Source organism: Pyrgilauda ruficollis, unplaced genomic scaffold (genome assembly GCF_017590135.1).
Source record: "Pyrgilauda ruficollis isolate IOZ18807 unplaced genomic scaffold, ASM1759013v1 scaffold14, whole genome shotgun sequence".
Taxonomy (NCBI): domain Eukaryota; kingdom Metazoa; phylum Chordata; class Aves; order Passeriformes; family Passeridae; genus Pyrgilauda; species Pyrgilauda ruficollis.
Genome location: NW_024512543.1, coordinates 6626095 through 6649389, shown reverse-complemented (window position 1 = coordinate 6649389; position 23295 = coordinate 6626095). Strand labels below are relative to the sequence as shown.

Below are 23295 nucleotides of genomic sequence, written 5' to 3'. Positions count from 1 at the left end.
TCTACCTGGAAGACACTAATGGTATCAATCCATTATTTTTAAGATACTGTGCAAAAATGCCAGAAAAATGCAACACAAATACACATCTACCTGTTGCTGAAGAGATGACAATTTGCATTATGTGTGCCAGTGTTGTCAGATGGAAGAGGTAGAGATGGTTATAGGCTGAACTAACTGATGAAGGTTGCAAATCTACAGCATCTTCCCAGTATAAAGATGGAAAGGATAACACAGCTCCCACCTACAGTGAAAAGGAATAGGCAAATATTAAAGTGCCAAAAATTTGGTAATAGATACAAGGGTAGCAATTATATTCTCACCATACATTTGTATTTTATTTCTGTAGTCTGAGTATATTAATCTATCTTGCTAGTTTTAATTCAAACTGTAGCAAAAACTCACTGGAGAGTTTAAGCACTAGGGCACCTAGGAAACTCAGACAGAGCTGAATGGTAATTATCAGTTTAGAGATATACCATGCCCAGTTCTTAAAAAGCTTAGTTTTCTGCTCTTTGACAGGAGACAAAGCACATTGAAAAAAGTGGGAAGTGAGACCAAGCATTAGATAGAAGGGTAGCCAGGGCATGACAGATTTTATTTGGTGAGTTTGGTTTTGTTGCTGTTTTTTTGGATTTTTTTAAATGGCAGAAAAACCTATAATACAGATTCATATTAAGTGGCTTTGTTGCTTTTTTTTGGATTTTTTTAAATGGTAGAAAAACCTAAAATACAGATTCATATTAAGAACAGAAAGAAGAGTCCAAGAAAAATATAGGAGGTAATGAGAGTCAACGTGAAGGAATCAGAGTATGAGATACTGACTGAGACAAAGAGAAAGTGAGGGAAAGAAACTGAGTACATTTTTAAATTTATTTTTTTATGCTTAATAAGAATGGAAGTGGTAAAAAGAAGATTGAGATTGCAAGAAGGAAATTTACTAAGAACAAGACAGCAAAGATTTGAAAGTTAGCAGAACTAGAAGTAAACACAGCAGTCATATGCAATCATTTGATTGTTGCTCATTTATTATTTGACTCACGCAAGTGAACACATACTATTTACAGAGTACAGTACACAAAAATTTGTGCTCAGAAGAAAGTACTAATATGAATAATAAAATGAACCTGCTTACCAAAATGTGGAACATATCTACTTCTAAGAGAGATGGAGTGTCCTCCCCTTTAAAGTTTGGTAGGAGAACTACAAAATAAAGGTATCAGTTATACATTTAGCATGTATTTTCTTCTTTTGGATTGAACTGTAGTATCAGAATCTGATTTTAGAGCCTCAATCATTTCCGTATTTTCACCAAACAAAGGTCTAGATCCCTAAGTAAGGAACTATTTAATTAACTGTTTACCACTGATTTGATTGAGCATGTTTAGCTATTTCCACATGCACCAACAGTTAACCATTTTAATTAATATATCTTCAAAATTCTGAGACATAAATCCTTATTTCTCCAGCTCTAATAAATCACAGAGTGTTAAGGGTGAAGGTCCTTAGGCACCTCAACACCAGATGCCTCACAACCTTGCCCAATACAAAAGCCTAAGAACTGTCATATCTAACAGAAAGCAAATCAGAGAGTGGGATTCACAAAGGTCACCATACTAACTCAATCAATAAGAAACATGGGGGAAGCTACATGACTCAAACTAGCTTACCCTGGGACTGAAATATATTAAGCTAAGCTTCAAGCAGCCTTTTGAAAGTACTGAAAGTCACAGAACTATAGAATGGTTTGCAGTGAAAGACCATCCAGTTCCATCTCCCCTGCCAAAGGCAGGAATGTGACTCACTACATCAAGTTGCTCAGAGCACCCTCCAATCTGACCTTTAACACTTCCAGGGATGGGGCAACCACTTCTTTGAGCAGCCTGTTTCAGTGCCTTACCACCCCCTCAGTACAGAATTTCTGTATAATAGTTAATCTAAACCTGGTTTTTTCAGTTTAAAACCATCCCACTTATGTCCTGCCCCTATCTATCTCCCTAAGAAGTCCCTTTCCCTCCTTTTTATAAGCCCTCATAAGATACTGGAAGGCTGCAATGAAGCCTCCCCAGAGCTTTCTCTTTTCCATGCTGAGAAGATGAGGTCTCAGCAATTAAGAAATACCTATTTTGCAGCTTTATCCACCTGTTTATAAGAGAATTGGAGTAATTCTGAACATTGCCAGACACAGTTGTTATCCATCTGTTCCAGACTTGAGTATCTGTAGCTCTGGGTAATCTGGGGTGAGTTCAATCTACACCCTATAATTTCAGGCAACTGAAGTGAGCACTGCTGTCAAGTACTCCAACCCTTGCCTCTGTGCTGTGCTAACCTGTGTGCCAGTTAGGAAGAGAAACTTCCACAACACAAGAGGCAGTAAATAAAAGGAATACAGTACCTCCTAGAAGACGAATCAGATGTTTTTGAATCAGGAGCTGTGGAGATGTTGTTCTCTGAGCAGCTGCAAACTGCACTAATGCTTTAAGGCCACTGTGCTAGAGCACAAGAGAAAAGGGTTGAATGGGAAAAAAGGCTAAATATAATAGTGATATAGAACTGTAAAAGCCTATCTACTTCTACATAAACATAAAAGACATTTATAAATTAATTTAATATGAACATCCATATATAAGCAAACATTATTCTTTCAAAGTACTCTTTTTGCTGTGAATCCAAACATTGAGAGATATCCCTCAACAGAGAATGATCTTGATGTTAGCAGTTTTGACAGGTTTATAGATGCATGTATATTATAAATAAACTTTTTTATTTAAAATACATTGCATATCTTACTCATCCATACCTGTCTATTTTGTAGGGATCCAAATAAAGGCTTGCCCTCTGTTTCCAAGAGGTTTTCTTTAAATCAAACACAGAAAAAATTAAGTTAAGTTGTTTTTTTCTACACAACCTAGTATTAATTTATTCTTACTATATACACCCTTTTATAAAGGTCAATCTCATTGTTATAACAGAAGTCTCTTAAAAAAAAATCTGTCTTAAATGGCACTGATCATTTCCAAGAAAAATTATTGCAATGAGCTATTTTAAAATTTTCAGTTTTCAGACTTTGCAAACTAAGGATTTAAAGGAATGTTGCTTCACATGAATTATAAAACATTCATTCTACGGATTCAGATTAATTTTCAGTTACCTTTATGCAATGCTCAAAACCATCAAGGTACATTTACAGAGATGCTATGCAGCCATCTTACCCTCATATTTATTACAAAATGTTAAGGGGCTGAAATGGACCCTAAAGATCATCTAATTCCCACTTCCCTACCATGGGCAGGGACACCCTCACCAGACCACATTGCTTAAGGCCTCATCCAGCCTTGAACACTGCCAGGGTTGGGGCAGCCACAACGTGCCTTGGCAACCTGGCAAAATTTGCACTACTGCATTTGACCGCAGTTGAACAGAAATACTTTGAAAACAAAACTCCCAAGTTGGAATACAGCTCATCTTTCCTCCCTGAGTGCTTTCGTTCTGAAGGAATAATAAGGAAAAAATAAGCCGATTAAAAAAAAGAAATCAAATTAACTCAGTTGAGTAAAAAGGTATCAGTTCAAATGTTTGTGTACTTCAGTCACTTTCCAGAGATGAAACAGTACACCTGTATAGGAGCGTGCCCCCTGTTGACACAGTGACAAAACTATCCTTTGTCCCCCAAAAAAGGAAAGAAGCCCAGAAGTTTCTCTCAACGATTAGGTAAAAAGCCACCTCATAGGACCTCGGGGACTTCACCAAAACCTTAAGAGCATCTAATTGGATAAAAGCCAAAAAGTCCCGCCTGAACAATCAGGTAGAAAAAGAAGAGAACAAAGGAACTAGGGGCTTTTGTGAGGTGTTTTTACCAGGAGCAGATCTCTGCACCTGGCTCGGGTTTTTCTGTTTGTTATTTTGCCTTTTATTAAACCTTTTTGTTTCTAACACTGCAGCAGAACTCATCCTGCTCATTTTATGCCCTCAAGAACAGCTTAGCTATCCTTGGGTGTATCATATATTCTTTCGAGAGCTTATAAGACCTGGCTCCAAAAAAGAAAATATAATACACCAAATATACACAAATATAATATAATTTTTAAAATTTCATTTAATTGGGAGATTTTGGTTTGGAGGTTTTTTGTTGTGGGGTTTTGGCAGGTTTTGAGTGTGTTTCTTTTTTCAGGAGTCTGGCTTTTGGCAAGGATACCAGTTCACATCCCTTGGGTCAATGATGCTTTGAACCTTCTCTAGAGGTTCCTCTAAAGTTCCTTGTCTAGGCACCTTGGCTATATGCCCATTAAATGGTTTCAATAATGCACTACAACTAGACTCCAGACCAGTATACTGAAGCTATACAGGCAGTTTTGCTTTACAATTTCACAGAAGTCTGCTCTATTTGCAAACAAAACTGATTCCAAGGAAGTGTGTGGCCAAGTCAAACTGTCACAGTATTCCCTCTAGCTTTATACTCTTCTCCTCAAGAGTACCTGAATTTTCTTCTAACACAGGCCTTCAATATCAGACTTGTGATAACAGTTACTGCATTTATGCACTTGCTGGCTAACTCCTCCTTGACAGCCACCAGTATCTTTTTCCATATATCAAACAAAACCAACCTGCACAGCATTAAGTAGAGTAATGTTAATAAAGTGGGTGGCCCCCAGTATTTTCTCAACCTATTTGAAAATATAGAATCCATCACCAAAGATGCAATCAGTTCTGTGACTATTTCTGCCATGTCAGAATATTCCTAATCCACTTAAAAACCTTCTGAACTCCTGATACTCTACCAGAGATTCAAGGCAGACTAAACTTGTACTTCAACATCTTCATCAAGAAATACTTGGTATAGTTGTCAAATCACATGTATGGACATGTACAATTAAGCTCTCAAGCCCTTAATCACGCATTTTAGACCTGGATCTTGCCTTTTTCCCTGCCTGGAAGCATCTACAGATTTATCCACAGCTTCATGTTCATTACACAAACTTAATTGTGTATGTAGTACAGAAATGAAATTAAATAAATAGACACATGATCCCAAACAATGAAATAATTTTTGTGGTAATTTTTTTGCTTTCAGAGATTCATGGCAGAGAATGTTTGGTTGTTTTTTTTTGTTTTGTTTGTTTTAGGTTTTTTTGTTGGGTTTTTCTTGTGTTTGCTTTTGTGTTTTGTTTTGGGTTTGTTTGGTTTTTTGTTTGTTTGTTTTTGGGTTGATTTTTTGTTTCTTTTTCTACTGTTTGCTTTTGTGTTTTGTTTTGGGTTTGTTTGGGTTTTTTTTTGTTTGTTTGTTTGTTTTTGGGTTGGTTTTTTGTTTCTTTTTCTTTGTAGAAATAAACAGGTACCTACTTAGCAGTTTCAGAATACAAGAGACTGTCTTCTACAAATCCCATAAAAATTCTTTAAGAATACAAACAAAAACAAATAATGAGACAGGGAGTACTATTTCATAGCTATTAGATATTTAGCGTAGGAGATGCCTGCAGGTCAACGCTCTTTGGCAACCTGAAAATATTAATTGAACATGCTTAATGTTACAATTAGTAACGTGGAACATGATCACTAACTGCTGTCTCAAATTAAACTCAGTGTTGGCATTCCATACCATATTTCATGGGCTACTATCTAAGAAAAACATCCTATTATTTACATTAGTTTATAGGTAATAATTCTGTCATTATATATGCAATTGTATATAATTTAATTTGCTATACCACTACATATGGCTTGTATTTATGTAGAACTATTATTAGTACAATCACATTGTACAAAATTAAACAATCAAGCAACTGTAACATTTTCAATTAATGAGACGGAGTAAACTGAAATTATGCTTTACCTATACACTGGATGGTAAAAGCACAAGTGCTCCAGGTCATCATAGGAATCCGGGAATCAGCTTCATTTGGAGCAACTTTGAGCCCAACTCTGTAAATGGTGGTGGCAAAGAGAACAAGCATCTCCTTGATACTGCTTGAGTACTTGGCTCTGCAAAACCAAGATGAGAAAATTGCAGTCTCAATTATGAATAGTTTTAATTACTTACTGGTTAATCAATCACTATCAAAGCCTAAGTCCAAACCAGGACAGTTATTTATGAAAGAACAAAGACCCTTTGTCTGGACAGAGATGAAATAAAATCCCTAGTTTTCAGTAATAAACAAGTACCTTGACAAAAACAGCTTTACAAATTGAGATTAAGAGCTGCCAGGCTGGAAGATATTATTTCTGTGTGTTACATTATAATCCACATTAGAAAAATACAAACATTATAAAGTAAAATACAACAAAAATAAATATTGTAAGTAATTTTAAGTCCTGAAGCGAAAATAATTAGGTACTAAAAATGGAAGACATTTCAAGTGTGTTTTTAAACACATTTTTTAGCACTTAAGCTCTTTTCAAATTACATCAGGTTAGGTTACATAAATGTAGTTTTATGTAAACAAGTGTTTAGCAGTTTTAATGGCTTGTGGGGTTTTTCCCAAGTCATACATAGGACTTTCTAACAGAAATATATGACATTCATATTAATCCTCTGTATCTTTATGGACAAAACAATTGTATCACAGAATCTGGGGTTTAGCCAGGTTCACACTTAAACAACACTGTTTAACTTTAAACTACAGAACCTTTCTCATGAACATCAGTTATCAAGAAAAAATTTGATTCAGCTTTCTGACAACAGAACATTTTTTTTATTTTTCTACAAATAAAAGATACACGTGGGTATTTTGTGTAACTTTGATGTCAGTCTGAAGCAGCAGGGTACTTACAGCATGATCCAAAAAGAGATCAGGGACAGCTGAGCTCACTTGAAAAGCATCTACCCATTCATTCTGTTTTAGTGGGCAAATGCTTTTGCCCACTGGAATTGAACATGCTTAGTGTTAAAATTAGTAATGTGGAACATGATCACTAACTGTCTCAAACTCAATGTTGGCATTGAGTTTAATTTAGAATAGACACAGAAACAGACAAGAGTCCTATTCCTCAAAGTGATCAACATTCCATTATTGTGTCCAAAACCATGTGAAATGTATGCCCAAAACAGATGCATAGCAGAAAAATTAAGGCAGACAATAAATAACATGCCTAGAGGCACAGCAAGTAACCCAAATCATTGGAATTGTAGATTAGAAGATTCCAGGCTTCTAGCTTTGTACCAAGAACATAAGAAGTACCAGACTGGATTTGACCAAAAGGTCCACCTAGCTCCTCACAGATCCAATTTCAGTCAATGCTTATGGAAAAGAATAAGTAAGCCCCTAGTCAGACCAAAGAAATCACGTCTCTCCTTCAATACACATTCTGAAGTATATCTGGGATATTGAAGGGAAAATTAATATAGTGCAGAGAACACTGCTAGTAACACTTACGAGGACTGAACTCCAAAACTAAGGATGGAATGAAATTCCAAAGCTGAATTTCCCGCTCCCTTGTAGGTGAAAGGTGGAAGACTTTGCTTCTCTCCTAACAGGAAAAAACATACATCCAAATTAAAAAGCAAAGAAGCTGTTATGGTTTTTTAAGCAGTTGAAAAAAAAAAAAAATAAAGGAGTTGTCTTTTTATTTGAAACTGATTTGAAAATAATTGCAAACACACCTCACCAGCCAGACTATATTCCATTATTCCTCCTTTAAGTAACATTTGCCTCTGTTCCCTGAAACAGTATACTCTCTGTGCCTCCTGTTTTCTAAATACTCATACCTACTATCATTTTGTCCTTTATAATTTAGTTGTCCTCTTTTTTACTACCTCACAGTCCATACAAAAGATTATTAACCATGAGTAATAGTCTGTTGGCATCCTCTCCAAGCACACCTATTTTTTTTCTAGAGGAAAGATGGAAACAATTTAACAAAAGCCAGAAAATTGGTGAGGGCACTGAAATCAAGGTATCAACCCAGAAAGGGCAGTAAGTTTTATCCCCAGCTTTATTTGATACTGTCTTGATTAAGAGCAAAACATATTATTTGAAGTTTTCTGCTGGTACTAGTTAAAACATGCACTGACGTCTATCCTACAGAATAGCTTAAAAATTAAGGTAACAAACCTTTAGCATTTTTCACACTGTAGCCTGATATCCTGGCTGTGACAATCTCCAGCCACCTAGCTAGGGACAGGATTTGAGCTACTGCCTCTGCATCCTCACTGAAAAGAAAAATAGAAAGCAGGTTTTACTTTAACACTCGAATAACTACCTTAACTTAAAAAGCAGAGGGCACAATTAGATCCAAACACATTAACTCAGGTCTAGGTACTTTCTCATTCGATTTCTGCTCCAAAGAATAGGTAACCCAAAAATGTTTTATAAAAAATAAAATATTTACTGCCAAAAGAAGTATATTTGGCTAAACAATCAATAAGGAGATATGCAGTATTTTATACAGATGAGGTTTTTTTGAAGTTTTCCTTCCAAAATCGGAAAAGCTGACCAGCCCCAACATTTTTTTTTTTTTTTTTAATTAGAGGTTAACCAATCTGGTATTTCACCTGTTTATTTTCTGAGCCTGCAATGGAACGATAGGAATCACAGTATTGCACAGAGATTTGCAAAGGGGACAAAGATATTCTCCATTCTCCAAGTCAAATATCTGTTCAACATGCAGACGCTGTCGGAAGTTCAGCTGCATTGCTTCAAAGTACCTACAACATTAAAAAGGAAATGAGAAAGTGGAATGGCTCAAATGCAACATGAACATAAAGGTTCAAAGCATAATTACACAGCAAACACTTATCCAAGCCAACAAAAGTGTCTTTTCCTTTGATCTGTAAGTCTTCTACACGCTTGCATGGGAAAAGAATAAAACCTTTGAGCACACAGATGAATTCATGCAAAAATACATGGTGTAGCACTAATGGGAAAACGATGGCAAGTTTCCCTCGCTTACATTATCCTTATAAATTTCATTAGACAAGCCATCCTTACATTTTTCTAAACTTCCCTCTTATCTTCAACATAATGAAACACTGTATCTAGTAACTCTCATATGCAACTCACTATAGTAAATTTGAAACACGTATTGAACATATGATTATTTAATTTTAGGAAACACTACTAGTAACATTTCACAAATGATTCATCAGCTATTCATTGCAATTACTGAGTATCATGACTAGACAGTGCAACTGTAGCCTTCTTTTAACAGGAAGAGAGAATAATATCTATTAGAATATCATATTTCAACTATTTTAAACAGAAAAGGAAATAAGAAAACTTTTTACAGGTTTCATTATAATTTTTGTCCCATCAGTGGATGCAAGTAAGCCTTAAAATGTCATTACTGTCTCACTGGTATTTATGGGAACAAAAAGATCAAACATTTAAATCTTCTTCTCTGGATACAAACTCAGTCCTAATGTTCAGAATTATCTAACTTCCACACCAGGGTAATAACGAGATTTTTTTTTTTTTCTCTAAACCATATATCTTAAATAACACAAAATTCCATTTATGTGAGAAGAGAAAGTGTATGTGCAGGGGCATCTGAAGAAGTTCTAATGAATACAGAATATTTAGGGAAGTATTTTGTTATAAACGAAAACCCATACATTGATTTTCCCCACATGTTTTTGCAAGCAACTCCTCTTCCTCATACATGGTAATACAAGGATATTCCACTCATTTCAACTTAATCTGTTTTAGAGTATTTCCAGCACTTGTAGGCTGCACACAGAAAGGTATGGCAGGCATAGTTTGGAAGACAATTACTAAGTTAGAATGTTATGTTAAAAATAAAAGACTATACTGAAACCTTCTGTGCCATACCATATGTGAAGAGCCTGTTGTTCATTTTAACCCCACTAACCCATACAGCAAGTCATGTGTTCTTAAAGAAGAGCAAAGGAACTGAGCTCCAATGTTACACTAGTTAGATCTATGCAGATGTAGATGGATCTGCCAAGAGCAGATGTATTATACTCAAGGAACACACTTGGGTTTCATTTTAAGTGTGTGCACCTATTTATTCTGTACTGATGTTTTATTGTAAAAAACAGCATTATACACACATATAGAATGTAAAAATGGTAAACACTAGACGTTTACCAGTGAATGGTAAACACCAGAAGTTCAGTAAGATTTTTTAAAGTAAAATGGTGCAAGTACAAACAACAAACCTCAAGAGATTGTTTATAACATTATGTCACATGTAGAAAGAGAATTACAAGATTAGCTTGTGATTGCATGATCCACCTCTTAGCTGCTGATAATACTTCAGTGGGATTATTTCTATTATTATCTCACATTGCTTATATAGTTTAGACTTGCTACACCTATGTGGAGTGAAATGTAGGATGATTATATCCTACAGGCTAGGAATCCTGGTCTTTTACTGTCTAGGTTGCACTGAAATCCAAAACACTTGGTCTGAACCGTGGGTCCCCCGAACAATAAAAATCCAATAACGTCTACAGCAATTGCATCAATTCTTCACCCTTACTTTTCATTAACAGTTTCTTCCCTGATATGGGAGGAGTCACAAAATTCAACCACTCATATTCCTCATATTCTATTCTAGATGCTAGAATCTCTTCTAAACACTCACTGGAATAGATCAGTTTCACCCTTTACATATTGACCTGGAGACAGACTTTCACAGTATTGTTGCTCAAAGTAAACCTACTCAATATGGTTTCTTATTCTTGACAAATTTTACCTCATTGCTTATATTTGCATAAATTAATAAGTCCTTCGAAATTCTTCTCTGGGTCATAGAAGGCCCCAAAACTTTTGATGATGATTATCTTCATCAAGTCAAAACATCTCTTGTTCCATAGTTCATTTTTAGACGAGTACAAATCCTTTAATTAAATATCCACTTACTGTACCTTGCTTTCAGTGTACTTTTAAGGTGATTTGGAAAATAGATTCATTAAAAACCATTAAAAGGCAGCAAAGACACATCCTTACTTTTGCCAGCAGGCTGCATGCATTACATGACCACAGCTCCCTGTGTGGGTCCCACAAGGTAAGTCAGGGTGCATGAAGAGAGGATCTAGTGTATCTAGAAACACATAGCAGAAAAATTATGGAATGAACAGTAATGTAACTTCCCGTCAGTATGAACAGAAATTAACAACAATATGCACAAACCTTCAGATCTTATTTTCCTACAGTTTGCACAATCACATTAAAGCTCCACTTGGCTAACTTTTCCAGACCGATCATGCAGCAGAGCAATGACAAGGAGTACCCATTTAAACTACTGGAGGTTCTCCATATAAAGAAAAAGATGCCAAAATTCAAATGGGTTAGAAAGAAAAAAGCGTGCTTCTGTACTGGAACAGATCTGTGGTTGGATTCACTGTCACTGAAGTTTTTAATGTCTTACTTACTTTATTTTTAAATGAAAATGAAACTACTAAGGACAAGTAGGATGAATAATTACTCCAACTAATCCTATATATTTTCCAAACACTGACACAAAAAGCACTGCTGAACAACAAAAATCAAGTCTGTCTTTTAGTAATCTTGCACAATTCTAAACAACTGAAACATTATGAGAATACACTGATGTCTTGTGTTTTATGTGCATCCAAAGTGGGATCCCACTTTCACTCTGAAGATATCTAACTCATACTGAACAATAGCAGTCCTCCATGCCTCATCTGGGGGACTGTTCATGATTTTGAACAAACACACTTGAATCTAACAAAATGAAAGAAAAAAAAGAGCCTAAATTGTACTGAAAATAGTTCTGTTTGACAGCAGCTAAAGCTGCCCTAAGTTAAATGGAGACTGAAATAAGAAAATAAACCTTGGCATAACACTCAATTGCCACTATCTGCACTTCTGCTGGGGGAACAAGCATTTTTACATTTATTTAGATCTTGCAAGAAACAAGTTCTTACGGGACTCCTTGTAACTGATGAGCAGCAGAGGACCATGCAGTAGGGTGTAAGTACTATAAACAATGCCCAAAACAGCTTCAGAAAAAGGAACTCCTTTCCCTTCTTTTTTCAATTATTTCAATAGGCCAACATGTCACTACAGAAAATTTAAAAGTGTATCTGACTACAAGAGCATAGGACTTCATCTGTACTTCAGAGTACCACAGAAAAACGAAATGCAATTAGTACATGACCTAGACAAAAATTCTATATGACTGGCTCAAAAATGCCATTAAGTAGTTTGAGATAAAGAAAAATGGACCAAGCAGGATTCTGTAGGACTTTGTCCTAGGCCCAGGACAATTCAGTACTTATTAACGATCCAGAGGAGAAAACACAAAATATCTTATTAGTGAAACAACCTGGAAAAGGTTTTTAACCATGATAAAACATGGGGTAATACCATGGAAAAATATGAAAAAATTATGATCTTTCCTCTGGTAACAATCAAGAGTTTACTTCTAAACTAGAGTAGGAATAATGAACTGCACAAACATAATTTAAAGCTATTTTCCACATAGTAGTGTCAATAAAAAAGACATGGCATCCATTTTGCTCTGTAGCTGACCACAAACCACAAAAAACCACACCCACATCTGAAAGTAAGAAAGAAATTTAAACTACAAGTTGTGATAGCATCTTTCTTGAAATATTACTAACTTCCTTTTTCAAAAATAGAACAAAAATGTCAGTGAGTACTTAGGTTCTCCCATATCCTTGTATTTATTTTCTTCTTTCCCTTAAGTAACAGACCAAAATTTCCACCATGTTTAGTCAGCTGCTACTTACAAAAGAAATTCTGCTGGGCTTTGTGTTCCCTGCTACCAATATGCTATTACACAAACGTAACTCTTGTGACTGTGTAACTTTCTTGTATTCAATTTTTTGTTCACTCATCAGATGATATCATATGATCCTTGTTTAGATTTTTATCATTCTTTATATTGTTGTTTTTATTATTTCCTGGACATATAAGGGGAAAAAATACCCTAAACCAAAACAAACACCCTAACCCTTTTCAGGTTGGCATATTGGCCTCTGATAACGTTCATTCATTTCCTCCATATTGGGAAAATTTGCACCTGTACTTGAATAAACAGGAACTGTGAACAGTCTTAGCTTTTCTTCAAACTAACTACTCCCACTATATCAACATCTTTTATTAAGTCTTGTGAGAGCAAAGCATTTTCTGATTTCCCTCAACAACAAACCTAAATCTTCATGTACTTATTTAAGTTATAAGTGGATTTTAAAGCAATTGAAAAGTTGGCACACATTTTTCTTAAGTACAGTAAGCCATTTAGCAACCTGACCAAACAAAAGAGTTTAGATGGCTGAAAGAGTTTGAGGTCCAGGAACAGAACTGCTTGTAGACTAAGAGAAGAAAAATCACATACCTCCTGAGAGTTCAAGAATTCTGCTCCTATTCTGAGTTAAGGCAGTTGACTTCTGCACACAGGCAGATAATACCATGGCAGCACTTTCCAACTTGACTTCCTGCTCCTCCTGACAAAGAATACAGGTCAAAACTTCCTTCTCAGCAACAGATGGACCTCGTTTGGGACCCAAAGCAATTCTGGAGGAATCAATTGCTGAAGAGGTGCTGTAAGACCAGAAGTGACACAGATATAAAATAACCAGCTGGATTATTCTAAATGAACTGAGTTCTTCCTGACATCTAACAAGGTCACAGACTACAAGTACGTCTGTTTTCTCTTACCTTTCTTCTTCCATAGTAGCATCATCTTTCCCCTGGGCCTCCAGTGTGTTTTCATAAAGGAGCTTGTGGGTTTCAATGAAATTCCTCTGCAAGGCAGACATCTGGGCCATTATCTTCTGACGGTGCAACCTCGCTGCTTCTGCCTTTCTCTTCCGCTCAGCTTTCTCTTTGTCCTGAGTGCTCTGTGTCTTAAAGTAACAGAATAAAGAAATCACAGGCAACTAAGAAGATCAAAAAATGAGAAGACTCTTTCCCCATTATAGGCATTCTAACCACTGACATCAAATTCTTTAGCTGACATTTTAATGGGGGAAAAAAGTTAACTGCTATCTGAAATAGAAATATAGCTCAAATCTTTACATGTTGATGGTTCATTAACTAACACAGGACTTTTATGTTCTACAAAATGTCACTACTACAATCCCCAGCCCAAAGATAAGATCAATAATCCCTACGTCATTTCAATTAGGTATTTGTCTGTTCTTAAGAAATTTTACTGAGGTGTACATCAAAGTTTTCTCCACAGTTCTGTTATTCTCCCCATAAGTGAACCCCTGAGTATTCAGTATCTCCCTTACAGAAACTGAAGAAAATTTTATCTTGAACTGCCTATCCATGACACAACAAATGTGTCAGCATTTTATACATCTGTGTATTGTATTTTCATTATTCTTTATGGTACACTGGAAAACTATTGTTCTTCCAACATTTACTCTTGTATCATGTTTTCAAAAACCATAAACGAAGTATTTCTATGCTTTAGAAATGCAGAATTCAAAAAACACAGGTAGACTTTACTAAAACATACAGAACCTAACTCTTCCCATCCCATTACTTAAGAGACAAACAAATACAACATTATACATAAGGTTTCCATTCACAGTACTATCACTTTTCCAGGAAAATCAAACAACTTGCTCCACAAGCAGAACTGTAAGAGATTAATTTCTTAGGGACTTCTGTATTTTGTTTGATACCTTACCAAATCTCATATAACACCTGCCTGAAAAAAGAAACACGGCATATGCTGCGTGGTAAGTTTAGAACCAGGCATGCAATGGCCAGCCAGCAGATTGCTTGGCAGCAAGCTGAGGCCAAACAAAATGTCTAAGAGCAAACTGGTCTGTCTTCACCTACTGTCTAAGGGTAATTAGATTCTTCTTTTCTGTTCAAATGCCAATTGAAAACACAATCACTCCTTAGGACTGAAGTCATCTTTGAAATCTCCATTTCACTGCGTCATTTGACCACTAGATTCAGAAGTTATTTTGAGGGAAGGGCAAAGAGACTGACAGCCAGAATAATTACTTAAGGCTCATTAACCTCCTGATAGAGAACATAAATTACAAGACATCATCTAAATCGGATTTGTATTTCTAATTATTGTGCAGTGACAGCATAAAGAAAAGGCAGTCAATTCACAAAGACAAGAATGGAAAGATGAGCACGAATTACTTCCTTCAGACCCCTCAATTGCTTCACTTAGCTACAGAACTACAGCTAAAACTCACAACAGCTGCTAATAATTCCGTGAAACATGTTTACCACAGATTTCACTTACTAAAAATATTGTTCTTGGAAACTAAATCCTAGCCATAGACAACATATCAGAAATCAGTTTTGAAAAATCATCATTTTAGGCAACGCTAAAATTAGATACATCACTGAAAATAGCTATTCAAAACATTAAATACAAGGCTTCTACTGAGGCTTTATTTTTATCATTACCTCATCACCTTTTGTAGCTTCTGAGCCTGATGTAGCTCCTACTGTTGCCAAACTAGACTTTTCTCTCAATCTCTTCACCATGTCAAACATCTAAAAACAGAGACTTAGATGTTAAAAATAAAACACAACTTGTCTCTTATAACAATACAGATTAATACATTTGCATGTTACAACATATAAGCACTGCAACAGGCTGCCCAGAGAATTTGTGGATGATGAAAATGTTCAAGTCCAGGTTGGATCAGGCTATAGGCAATCTGGTCTATTGGAAGGTGTCCCTACCTATGGCAGGGGCTTTGAGCTACATGATTTTTAAGGTCACTTCCAACTCAATCCATTCTATGATAGATAGGATTAAAACTCTTGGTATTTTATTTCACATTACTTTCAGATTTTCATATGGATTAAACCACTCAAAACTCCTAAATAACAGAAACACCAAGACTCCCTGTGCACTCCCAGTACACTGCCTTCTCATTATTTGCTGTTATTTTGCAACAGATATATGAGGAATATGTGTAAAAATGTCATTACTGGAATGAGTTACCCAAGCAATAATTGATCCAATACTTCATAGTACAAGTAGCAAGTACAATGGTGCAACAGATTAAACTTCTCAAGAAATCATTGCAGCAATGGATTATATGTAGGAATCATAACATCTTTCATATTAGCTTTCTACACTACTGAAATCAGATTGTACTTATCTCTCCTTTGTGTACCTGCAGTATCCAATTGACTGTATCCTTCTGTGCCTCTAACTGGGGAACTCTCTTCAATTTCTCCAGAAGCATTAACACGTTCACAGCATTCAAGGCTGAGCTTCCCATTCCTTTACAAAGTGAAAAACAGAAAAGGGCCTTCAGGGGAAAATGAACACCTAACATTTTATGTTCTTAAAACCATGGACATGCCTTAAAATGTTGCTAATTATATAATACACATACATGAACACAAACTGTGTAGTTACATTTCTGATATATTCTTGAACACTTACAGTTATATATATAATATAATTTATCCCCTTGCAGATCAATTATTTCTGCTTTAGAAAATCTTTGCTTAATGTCTGCTGAAAAAAGAATCGCCTTTCACTTCAGGGGGAAGCAGTAAAGCTCTTCAGAGTTTACCTATGTTTGCTAACAGCTTAGTGTGTACATGTTTACTTCTAATCACAAAAGCTATTGTAATTCCAGTAATTATTTCCTTCCTCATAACTTTGTGAGAATCCATAGTATTCTAGGCTCTTCTCTAACACAAGAATGCTTTAAAATGTAGACCATTCTCTTCAATGATATTTCTTTTGCAGCACTTACCATACAGAATTAATTTTACATTTTTAGTAGGGACACAAATACATTGCTAAAGAAACTGTCTTTTAATGAATTGTGTCTCTGTAAGAGCTTTGTTACAAAAATATTGATTATTTTTGCATCCCTTTCACGTAAATGGGGCTTTGGTTTTTCTGTTTATGCAAAACTAAAGCTTGCAAAGCATTCTCTAGCATCTCAGTTAAAATTACTACTTCTATTGTATTCCTATAGTTAACATGAAGCTTCTTAAATGGACACACTTTCAGTATGATGATACTTCTTTCTCAACAATAAGAAAAAATTAAAAAATAAAGCACATTGGAAGTGCTTTTCAAACACAACATTTTTCAAGAACTAAATAAAAGGACTTCAGTAATTTTATGTATTTATTCTTGTAGAAGGTATTTGAAAGACACATAGATATGATGTTTAGGAACATGGTTTAGTGGTGCACTTGGCAGTGCTGACTTAACATTTGAAGTCAATGATCTTAAAGGTATTTTCCAATACTAACAGTTCTATGATTCTATGATTTTACTTCACAATTCTTATCGCTGTTGCATCCCACAATGACAGCTGTTTAGCTTGACAATGGATTTTTAAAATTTATTTTTACACAGTGAAGCAGAAACTCTAGAGAAGATGGAAGATTATTTAGAAAATGCAGATTCCAACTCCCACAGAGTAGTCCTGAATGCAATATTAAGAAATGCTCAATTAAGATTTGAAAAAGAAAAGGGTACATTCCACAGCCACTAAGTTCTGTTTCTATTTTCATTACCATAGTAAAAGACTAACTTGCAGGTAAATAAGTAATTGTACAGCTCAAAAGAACCAAAGATGGATACAGTTCACTTAAATCCACTGCCATTTTTCAAAGAGTTCTTAGTTTCCAGAAGGAACAACCACTTTCAGTTATGTAACACTACAACTACTTTTCATTTCTTTCCCAGGAAGAGAAGCACATATCAACCCACATGACAACTGGGAACAGAGGAAGCTAGTCCAAACCTGGTTTCTTAATTATTAAAAAAAAAAAAAGTTAAATTACCAGGTTTTAAATATAAAGCATAAAATAAAATTTTTTTGACTAAATCACTGAATAATTTCTTCTAGTTTGAGTCCTTACAAAATCAAGTTAGTCTAGTTTAGTCCATGCTTTAAAGAAAATGAAACATACGTGTTGCTTTGTGATAAAAATCAAAGGTTACTTCTTCTTCAGGAGATTTCTGTAACTGCTGCTTCTCTTCTAGTAACCCTAAAGAAAGGAGATGAAGCACCTGAAAAAATAGAATAGTAAGTCTCATTCAATGTTTAAGACATGGAAAACTGGCATATCAAATTAGAATGTTTAATACAGTTCTGTATTATATATTGATTATATAATGACAAAACACATGAAAATACAGAGATCATACATGGAAGGTGAAATAAAAAAAAAGCACAATGTAAATTTACTGCATATTAGTTGCACTAAAATTCATCAGCTTGCACATGCTTTTATATTAGTAATATGTGAAATCTTGTCCTGCTGATATACAATCTGTACTTGGCTAATTCCATAATCCAAAGATTAGCAGGCTTGGCAAGGCAATTAAACAATCTATACGCTCTAACAAAATTGATTAATTTAGACTGTCTATAATTTCAATCCTAATTCTATAAATATTAAAAAAACAACCCCGCTAAAACAAACAAACAAAAAAACGCCTCCAAAGAACATTTCAACAATGTTTTAAAAGACTCAAGCCACTGCAGTAAAATTAAACATTTAAATACTTACAAAAATTCTATTATTTCATGACTGAGGCCCCAAAGACATTTATGTATTTGGAGACTCTGCAGCTCAAAAAATGAAGGAATTCCAATTATCAAACAGTTACTTAATTGTGAAGTTTCAAGAAAAATATGAGGCAGGGAGAATTACATATTGAAACAGCTTCAGTAATGAGGCAACACAAGGAGGAAAGTAAAATAGAAAACTTTAATACTATTATGTATCATGTTTCTATTTTACAGCAGAGATAGATAATTAATAATAAAAATATTTTCTTTGCCAGTAAGACTTATAAAAACAGGTTTGTGGACAAAATCATTCCAAGTTAATCTTTACATATTTTGCTCTTCTCATAAGCAGTCAGCACAGGAATGACCATCAGAAGATGACCAAGGCTAACCATACCATTTGGATCATGGCCTCAGTCCACAAGTGGGTTTCCAGTTCCACTGCCCTCTGCAGAAGGGTGCGCAGGATGTGCATCATAACGTCGCAGTTCAGAATCCTCACCACGTTGCTGAATGCAGGACTGAAGTCTGGAGGAGGAGGTGGTGGCAATGCTAGGAAACAGATGTGCAAACACATCAATGAATGGCCATCCCACACACAATTATTTCAGTGAAAGAAAAACTGGACCTTTAAATGAGTAAAACCATGCTCAAACACAATAGTGTGCCCAAGTCAACTTTCATCTTTGGCAAAGCTAAGTACTTTTAGTGAGTTCTTATATAAAACACATGCAAGCTAAGTTACACAATCAATCACAAGTATTAGTTACATCTGTAAACGCAAATTTTTAACACTCTGAACTGCCTTATTTATGTCTCACTATCAAACATACAATTTGTGCTTTGCATCAGATGACATGTTTTCAAGTAGTTAAAACTGAGGAGTGGAGCTTCCAGACTGTAGTGTCCCACACTACAGTGTCACATGTCTGGAACTCTAAATTTTTTCTACTACTGGCTTTCCAGTCATTTCTGGTTATGCACATTTGCTGAGTTAACACTGGAACTGTGATGTGGAATCTTGGCATCTACTAACAGCACCTCATTTAACACCACAGCCTTTCCCTACCAGGAACCACAGTCTTCTTTGGCTATGTGGATGCCTATTCTCAGACTGCCTCTTTTCAGAGGACCTCTGTGAATGCAGTGTTTCTGAAACCATCATTCTTTAGACAATTCAGGCTGAATGAAGTTACTGACAAAGACAATGCAGCCACATAAAAGAATATGCAGGAAGTACCTGTAACAATAAGTGCAGTCTCAGGAGAACACAAATCAGTGTCAACACATATCCTGGTATTTTGGAACAGTACTGTCCAATTACATAAGTCTCTGACAATTACATCTAAATAACCACTTTTTTCTAAATTTTCACAAAATAATTCCCCTGATAACATTTTAAGCTGTCAGAGTGAAAGAGGAAGGGGCAAAGTTGAGTTTATTAAATTGTTCATTGTACTTATTTGTTCAGCTTACCAAGTCTTCCTCAAATCAACTCAATTAAATGCTTGTGACTTGAACAGGTAAAAGTAAACTCAAAAGGGAAATAACATTTGTGTTTACAAATAGAAACACGGGGGTTCATTGTTTTATGTATTCATAGCTAATAGAAAATTCTAAAACTTAACTCTCGTTCGCATATTACAGAACGGATATGAGCATAAGTTCCTGTGGCAACCTTCTCTACATGCCGCTATTATGTGTCAATATTGTGCTAAAAAAACTGCCCACAAAAAGCACTACAACTTTTGCCTCTTACTTACTCCACCATAAAATCCAAATTCATGGTTTTGTCAAAAAGTACTGTGCCATGTTTATTTCCCTAAATGTAAATTAAACTAAAAATTCCAGAATTCCTGTCCGTGATAAAGAAAAAAGACAAAAAAAGGCAGGTGCTAATTAATGACAATTACTACAAATCACAACAAATTTAATATGAACTCACCTATCCACTATGAAGTCATAAGACAACTCTCAAAGCTCACTATATATATAAACTACATATACTACCAAATTAGCACATTTGTTAAATCATCAATTTTAGAATTTTACCTTCATCCCTGTTTTCTTGTTTTCTTCTCTTCTTTTGTGTATGTTCAGCCTACAGAAAAAGGAGTGTTGTTGTATCAGCATCTCTACAGAAGTACACAATAATGAGTTAATGAAATTATGAGGAACCCTACGCTAGAAATATAGTGAGATACATAGTAAATGTCTGGTTGCAAACTAGAATTTCATCTGAAACACATTTAACAACATTACATTTTGAATTTAAATTTGTAGTAAAGATAAATGGACGTATTTGCTTCCTCAGTAAGAGTCACAAAAGCAAAGTTTGGGGTATCCCAGTGCAAAGATAATTCTTGTCCCATTTTGTTTTCACCATAAAGAGATAACAGAGTAAATACACAAGTTGCCATAAAGGAAACACTAATGCAAACCATACCATGTGAATTTGTATTGAAAATTTTAACTTCATGGAATGTTTCGTTTTGAAGGTAGCTGCAGATACTCATTATTGAACCAGTTTCTTTACATTGCATTAATTCAGCAAAATTCTTTAAACATTGGTAAGTATGTACTATTTTTTTAACCTTTCAGAGTGAATCTCACACTTGCTTACCTTGCTGTGCTGGGTCTTAGTGTAGTGATAAAAGAACATATTGAATTCCTTCAAACATTCATCTTTCAGTTCATAAACTCCGTGACCAGAGACACCCGGTTTCCTTACAGAGAAATATTTCACAATATACAGATTAATAATGTATATTCAGCATATCTTTGAATGCAAACACAATTTGTTTTCTAAAGAAGCAGGAATTGTAATGGCTACTCACTAACTTATTAAAAGCAGAGAGTGAGCACAGTTATGACTCTTAAATTTTTCAATACAGGATCTACAGGAAGAAACAATTCAGCAGCAAAATATTTCTTGTCTATACCATCTAAAGCATACCATATAGCCTCTGAAAATTCTTTTTAACTGTATGGCCAGAATTTCAGACATTGGATGTTACTGCATAAAATTCAATCACTTCTTTAACAAAAGTATAAAACAAGTAATACTTGCTGCTTTCCAGCCAGTCAGTTTTTTGAACTTTTCATAGTAAGATTCTTTTCCTAAAGTAAGATTCCAAGGTACACCTACAGTTGCTCTTAATTAAACATGAACAAGCAAGCCACATGAAATTTAAAATAAGGTATACTAAAATAAGAACTTTTTCTCACTTTTTTTTCAACTACAATCTATTGTTCTATATTTGCATACACACACATATATATATATATTTATATATAATTAATTCCCAGAAAAAAAGGAAAAGTTCCAGAAAATTAGCAACAAAGTACCACTTACAACAGTTACTAGATAGTGATTGTCAAAGGTATGGTGAATTCTTAACTTTCCTGACCATCTTAGAAAAAAAATGAACTTTTGAAGATTCTCCCACTAGGACTTGAGATTACTGAACTCCCAAGACTCCTTAAACTGAATTTGAGGAAAGAGGGTGGCAAAGGGAAAGAAACAGCAGCAGTGTAGGATATTCCACACACTGTTCTTTCCTAAGCATATTTGCAATATATTTATTTCAAGATAGCAAAATATTAGCTGAACAGAGACTGTCCCACATTGTTTAACCCAAACATATCTAAGAAATACTATTTCACATTCAAGCTATTTATAAAGCAACATTAAGAACTTACTTGAATGTAGCCACTTTATCAATTACATTCTCCAAGCCAGTTTCATTGTTCTCCTGGTAAAAAAAATTTAGTTTGGGAGAAGCATATAATGATTAAAATACCTTCAGTATTACACTATGTGTAATAAAAATAGACAAAAATTCAGATAATTCCCTAATTCATTAACTATTATCTTTTGCCTGCTGTTAATCAGAAAGCAGATATTCATACTTGGCAAATTCCAAGGAAGTATCAAAGATACACAATACTTAATAATGTAGAACTTCATTAATAACAGAGCTGACCTCTAGAAACAAGTCAACGCTTACCCAACCTTAACGAAGGGAAAAAAAAGGTTTCAGTATTTTAACCAGTGAATGTGGATACTATGATAATATTTAAGACTACTTCATTTACAACAAAAATTTAGGGGTTTTTGCATTGATTGCTGGCCCTGAACTCTTCCACAGACTATAAAATCTAATCCACATCCCTTGCCTTTGCTTCTATCTTCAACAACTGTAATGGAATGGCAAGGAAATCTTTGTTTTCAAATAGATATGAACAACACTTGACTACAAATGGATCTGCACATGTTTAAGCCATCAAAATTACAGGCTTAAATTTATCAATGGTACACATGCCAGAATGGAATAGAGCTCCATCCAGGGTCAAACCTACATCCTACAGGGTTAAACCAAAAAATTTCACAACTTCTCTTTTTGAACCTTGGAGAACTATAGCTGAAAATTCTAAAAAAATTCACCTCTTAATCAAAAAGAATAATTCCCATAAAACTTTTTTCAGATCAGCCAATACTTGAATCTATGACATTTTCCTTTACATCAGTGAGGTGTGTAAGCCCCTTTGTCATGCCATTTTGTAATTCTCAAACGAGCATTTAAGCTTTATATTAGAAATGCTTCCATACAAAGATATGAAAACTAAAGAAGAAAGACATAAAACAAGAAATAATAAATAAAGGAAAAAAAGTAAATAAATCAGGACTCACATTTTCAGGCAAGGACTTGTTAATTGCACTGTGAGCCATTGGTTCAATACATAACAGATGGATGATTTCTCTCATTATTACATCTTCTTTTGTCACATTACTGATTCCAGGCACATATCTTTCCCCTGTCAAATGAACCAAAAAGAGAAGAATAGCAGATGTGACAGGTACA

At 34.9% G+C, this 23295-nt stretch overlaps 1 protein-coding gene across 4 annotated transcripts in view; it reads right to left on the bottom strand.

Moving 5' to 3' along the window:
• UBR1 (ubiquitin protein ligase E3 component n-recognin 1) overlaps positions 1–23295 on the bottom strand; it is a 61079-nt gene that overhangs the window by 9705 nt on the left and 28079 nt on the right. For 2 of the 4 annotated variants that reach the window (XM_041459839.1, XM_041459835.1), the window contains exons 21-39: positions 23124–23248; positions 22133–22185; positions 21054–21156; positions 20483–20531; positions 18828–18982; positions 17826–17925; positions 16055–16164; positions 15333–15422; positions 13605–13792; positions 13282–13487; positions 10905–10998; positions 8486–8638; positions 8046–8143; positions 7368–7461; positions 5828–5976; positions 2798–2853; positions 2393–2489; positions 1133–1200; positions 91–241 (exon numbers count right to left, since the gene is read on the bottom strand). In XM_041459839.1, coding sequence (XP_041315773.1) covers positions 91–241; positions 1133–1200; positions 2393–2489; positions 2798–2853; positions 5828–5976; positions 7368–7461; positions 8046–8143; positions 8486–8638; positions 10905–10998; positions 13282–13487; positions 13605–13792; positions 15333–15422; positions 16055–16164; positions 17826–17925; positions 18828–18982; positions 20483–20531; positions 21054–21156; positions 22133–22185; positions 23124–23248 — 2139 coding nt within the window. The remainder of the gene's footprint in view (positions 1–90; positions 242–1132; positions 1201–2392; positions 2490–2797; positions 2854–5827; positions 5977–7367; positions 7462–8045; positions 8144–8485; positions 8639–10904; positions 10999–13281; positions 13488–13604; positions 13793–15332; positions 15423–16054; positions 16165–17825; positions 17926–18827; positions 18983–20482; positions 20532–21053; positions 21157–22132; positions 22186–23123; positions 23249–23295) is intronic. The other 2 variants (XM_041459837.1, XM_041459838.1) reach the window with 1 other exon arrangement.